The sequence below is a fragment of the Lolium rigidum genome, chromosome 6 (genome assembly GCF_022539505.1).
Source record: "Lolium rigidum isolate FL_2022 chromosome 6, APGP_CSIRO_Lrig_0.1, whole genome shotgun sequence".
Taxonomy (NCBI): domain Eukaryota; kingdom Viridiplantae; phylum Streptophyta; class Magnoliopsida; order Poales; family Poaceae; genus Lolium; species Lolium rigidum.
This window is the reverse complement of record NC_061513.1, coordinates 287,125,366-287,130,801: the sequence shown is the minus strand read 5'-3', so window position 1 is coordinate 287,130,801 and position 5,436 is coordinate 287,125,366. Positions and strand designations below refer to the sequence as shown.

General features: G+C 42.6%; 1 protein-coding gene across 1 annotated transcript; it reads right to left on the bottom strand.

Moving 5' to 3' along the window:
• Window positions 1-260: 260 nt before the first annotated feature.
• On the bottom strand, window positions 261-4,242 carry LOC124668346 (laccase-19-like). The gene is made up of 5 exons (XM_047205507.1): window positions 4,153-4,242; window positions 3,494-3,645; window positions 1,715-1,956; window positions 1,517-1,639; window positions 261-1,426 (listed from the first exon to the last, which is right to left on the bottom strand). Exons 1-5 carry the CDS (start codon window positions 4,240-4,242, stop codon window positions 261-263), a joined length of 1,773 nt encoding a protein of 590 aa, XP_047061463.1.
• Window positions 4,243-5,436: the final 1,194 nt, after the last annotated feature.

The window sequence follows — 5,436 nt, the reverse complement described above, 5'->3', positions numbered from 1 at the left end:
ACAGATTTACACCACAGTTAATTTTTCAACAATCAATACCATATATATTTATACTAGCAAACAGTATATAGTAGAAATACATAAAATATCTACAACGATTACAAAATAAAAACGTAAAAAAACTAGCAAATTTCTTGTAAAATACTAGCCACAAATTTTACATCCAACGAACAAAATAATTTAGATGACATCGAAATGTCTATAGTTCTTCTTCGACATTCACGGTTTATGAAGTACCATACTGTTGCATGTTTATAATCTTATTCCTTCATGTTTGTGCACTTTGGAAGATCAGAAGGTGGCGGGGGGAGAGTCTCATCCAATGTGGGGCCATTGGCCACCTCGAACACCGTCGCCATGCCCATGGCAATATGGAACTCGAAGTGGCAATGCATGAACCATGCCCCTGGATTGTCGGCGACAAACCGGATGGCAGCCCATCCGAGCCTTGGCACCTGCACGGTGTTCTTCAACGCTGGGTCCACAAGGTTGTATCCACTCACATCCCTTGCAGGGTTATAGTTGCCATGGCCCTGCGCAAGCACAAAGAAGTCGTGCCCATGGAGGTGCATCGGGTTGGAGTCGCTCTGCATCGTGGCAGTGCTCTGGAACACCACCTCCACCACGGCGTTGTGCGCAAACCTCCGCATCGTCGTCGCCTTGCGTGTCGCCTCGAGCTCCTCCAGCTTACCTCCGGGGACGACCGGAATCAGCGCAGGGTCAGTGAAGTTGAATGACCTCGGTGGCTGGCTAGGAAGGTCTTGCACCCCCATGAAGGCACCATTCGCCTTTGTGTGCTGCCTGGCCTCTAGAATCGACATCTTCTCGGGGAGATGGAAGGAGACGTTGTTCATGTATGCCACCTCTATCGACTCATCGCTTCCCCCCCTCTTGCATGATGGCTTGTTCCCCTTGCAGATACTACCCTTGCCGAGGGCAATGTACAAATGCTCATCGACGTGACCTTGGATCTGTGCAAGCAATGGGTTACTAGGCAGGCCTGATAGGTTGCCATGGAAATAGAAGGACGCCAGCGTGTCATGCTGGTCAGGCATCTCAGGCATGAGCGCCTCCTTTGTGCAGGTTCCACCGACATCGATGGGGGCGTTATTGTACTGCACCACTCCTCTGGACATGAACACCGGAATCTGAGGATCTGGAGCTGGTGGCTGGTTAGCTAGGGCCACCATGTAGTAGCGGCAAGGTGGTGCATCAGCGACCATGAGGACATCGATTGTCTCGCCTGGTGCAACCGCGACGACATCCGTGGTGTATGGCTTGACATAGTTGGCATCGGCGCCGACCACCGTGAACTTGTGACCGGCGACTTTGAAGTAGTACTCAGAGAAGAGCACCGCGTTCACTAGCCGGAGCATGTAGGTCTTACCTTGTTCCACGTTCAGAACGAAGTTGTCTTCTACAAACCCTGCACATGCATGCATACGTCACACATGTTTTTATGTCTGATAATTGTTCAGAAGACTCATCAACATGCTTCATTGTGTAAAATATTTACCTGAGCAGTTGTAGAGATCTCCGAGTTTTCCATTGATGGTAGCTCCAGCGGGATTGTCACTGAAGTGGCCACCATTTGAGAAGTTCTTGTCCACTTTCATCAGATCTCTCTGCCACCATTCACCTACAAGCAACACCAAAATAGGATCAGAATCGTGGTGAAAACCAGGATATCTGTATCCTTGATGCAACTACATACCTATGATGACAGGAATATCCATGTGAGGCTTCTGAAATGGGTAGGAGCCCGACTTTGGGCGAATGATGATGATGCCGTGCAGGGTTGCCCGGAGGATGGAGACGTGAGCGTGCCACCAGAGGGTGCCCTCCTGCCCGGTCACGTTGAACCGGTAGGTGAAAGTCGTGTTTGGTTGGATTGGACACTGAGTTATCATCCCGGCTCCATCGTCCCAACAGGATAATCGCTGCTTGACACCATGCCTGCATAAATTATATGACAGAAATAGATGTTTGGATCATGGTACTCAAATAACCAAAACAAAAATACACATTTATCACACCGCCGCACTGCCGCTGAGGCTGCCAAAAAGAGAATAATTCCAGGGTGAGGGGAGAAGCCGCCACGGCGCCACGCGAGGAGACCGCCCCGCCACCGCCCTCGTCCGAAGGGCTTTGACCGCCAGCGTCCTTCAGCGGCAGCGTGGGAGACTAGCAAGAAGGCGCTGGGGTGGTGGCTAGGGTTTATTAAATCCTACTATGTATCGTACTTACTCAGTGCTAGTACTTCCCCTAATGATGCTGCTATTACAAACTTCATTAACAATTGTTACGACGGTTGCATCAACAGGTTTTCTAACTGAAGTTGTCAAAGTCTTATTTTGGTGATGTCTCGCTGTGACACGAGAAAGGCTTGACCGGTAAAAAACTATAATACATGAAATTTATGTTCTAGAGAATATCAAATATAAAGATATAATTGCAGATTTCATTTTAAAAACTACTACTCCCTCCGTCCTAGTTCACAGGACTTACGCGTGTCCCTATGTCGTAAATTTGACGATGATAATGCAACATATTTATTATAAAATATATATCATTAGAAAGTTTAGATATTCTACTTTCTAGTGATATAATTTTTATATTATACAAATGATATTATGTTGTCTAAATTGCACTGTTCAAAAAATCATCCGATTCAACGATTAATCGCCCGATTAATTCCTATTTAGTGGTCACTGATTAGCCAACAAACTCATTTATCGCCCGATTAATTGGCCGATTTGCCTATTAATCGCTAATCGTTAGCCGACCGAGTTGATCCCGATAAGCGATTTCCTCAACATTGCTAAATTGATAATCTAGGAATAAACGTAAGTCCTACGAACTGGGACGGAGGTAGTAGGAAAATGATTCATTTTCGTAAAACATGCGGTCGATTTCGAGCCTGCCGTTTAAAACACGAGGTCGATAAATTTCTAGACTAATACATGTACTTTGTTTTGTAATCCATAAATTTTGCATTTACTTTGTAAGCACTTGTGTTTCATAGTTACTTTTTTTGCATCGTAATAAGTAACGTGTATTCAGAAATTCAGTTCGGCACCTGGACATATTTTTCTGAATGTCAAAAAACTTGATAAAAAATTCTACATGTACATCCCCATTATATATATGTGTCTGTCAAGTTTCGCAAAAAAAGATATTTTTATGGTATATGTAAAAAAGAGAGAATTTTTTTTGTCAAAAGTCTTATTTTTATCACTAAATTTTGTCTTTTTTACACACGCCATACAACAAGTCGATTTTTCATGAAATAACTTTGTTGGTGCGTAGCACGTGAAGATATAGGTGTGAACTTTTATATATATTTTTTGAATAATTCAAAATATGTCTAAGATGCATTTTAAAATGGATGTATGTATTGTTCAAATTTAAGAACCCCTTATCCTCCAGTTTTTAGTGATGGTCCTGCCATCCCACATCATAACTAATGGCTATATGCCGGAGATAAACATACCAGTGAATTGTTATTCCATAGGGTGACTCGTTGACAAGGTGGACAATCACGGTGTCCCCTTCCGTAGCCTCTACTGCTGGACCTGGGAACTGACCGTTCACTAGCGTGACCAGCGTATCGTTGCATAGGTGCCGCATATTCTCTTGCTTCACCTGCATGTAGTTGGATTGAATTATATCCTTTTCAGGTAAAAATAAATAAATCTAATAATAGCACTGCTTTTAGCGGACCTACTAGTACTACATGTTATCAAATACGTAGTATATTTATTGTTTCTTGACTGACTTTCCAAGGCTTATGGCATCTTAACTAAATTATTTATCTACCAAGAAGAAGTGCATAACAATAGAACGACTGCACCAAGCTGCCAAATTAAGGTGCTTAAGCTATCTATAGAACTATTTCAGAGTGTACTGTATGAAAATCACCACAACAAAAGGTTGTATGCATCAGTCGATGCAGAGACCGAGTAGGATCCCATATTGAAAAAACTCTATGGAAATCACAACAGGACAATAAACACAGGTATATAAAATAGTTTGAGTACTATATTTCCCTACAGGTAGAGAAATTACTGAAAATTATATGCCAAATATTGCTAGAGATTTTCTAAATGATAAAAGAAATCATTTTGCCAAGTAGGCGACATGTCTACTCACAAGAAATGTGTGCTCAACCACCGCTGCTTTGGCGCCTGCAGCTCCGGAGAGGGCCATGGCGGCGTAGAAGAAGAGGATGGCTGCTGCCATGCGAAGTGTCTTGCTCATCTTCTCTAACTTGTTTGTCGGATCTGAAAAATTAAGGAAGACCCAGAGGCCTTATATAGACGTATGTGCATGGTGGATCACTCGTGTAGGTGAAGACTCTATGTACTCAACACAACGAATTAGTCAGTTTTCCAAACGGGTTCAGATTAATCCACGAAAATAATGGATTTCCTACCTCATGACAGAGAAGGTAGTACCTCCAACGAAGTTACCGTGGTCAGAAATATGACTAAGCCAGCACTGCAACAATCGTCAAAAAGCAAACCATTTACCATCCACACCTCTGATTACTTCCTCCATTCACAAATACCTCGCTTACTTTCTTGATTTACTTAAAATCAAAATTTGTAATCGTTGATTATAAATAGAAGAAAAATATCAACATTTATAATATCAAATCCATATAATTTGAAAATATACTTTATGAAGATTTTAATACAATAAAAAAATTATATTATAGATCTTGTTATTTTTTGCTAGATGTTTGATGAAACTTTATATTTCGAGTAAACCTGTAACGCGAGGTAGTTCTGCACGGAGTGACTAGTAGGCACGCAAGTGTCGCATCAATTTCCATCTGAGTTGTCTCCATTGCCTCACCGCGGCCGCAGGAGGTATGTGTTCGCACTTGTCGATGTGGATGAGGTCAATTGGTATGACTTTTCCTTGACTATGCACCAAGTTAACAATGTGTGCAATTTACAGGCACCAAAAGGATTGGTCCTTGTCTGCACAAGCAACAAGCATTTGCACGGGCAGAGAAAACAACATGCTGTAGCACGACGACAGACCATTTCATTGCACCCAAAGCTGACTTTGCCTTGACCACGGCGATAGACCATTTCATTGCATCATGTACACATCCTTGTTAACAAAATCTATGGTGGTTTCAGGTTTTCTTTGCACTAACTTCTATGAATCGATCTCTGCTCCGCTAAGCGATAGACAGAAGACAATTGTTCTCTGTCGTGTACATTTTTTAGTCAACCACAATATAAGTACTGCATAATAACATGGCTAAGAAAAGTACTACCTAGCACAGTAGACTGACCTTTCAAAACTATGATATATAGTGCAGAGAAAGCAATACTTAGACATCTCCACGGGCGTCTCCCAAATAAGTGTTGGCACTGCCGTATAGGCGTGTCGGCACCGCATCCTCCATTTGGAAAACGA

Coding starts and splice junctions, on each gene's coding strand:
- LOC124668346 (XM_047205507.1), bottom strand. CDS start 4,242: ATGGCAGCAGCCATCCTCTTCTTCTACGCCGCCATGGCCCTCTCCGGA. Junction 1,957..3,493: donor TATGGAATAACAATTCACTG/GTATGTTTATCT, acceptor TAATTTATGCAG/GCATGGTGTCAAGCAGCGAT. Junction 1,640..1,714: donor GGATATTCCTGTCATCATAG/GTATGTAGTTGC, acceptor TGTTGCTTGTAG/GTGAATGGTGGCAGAGAGAT.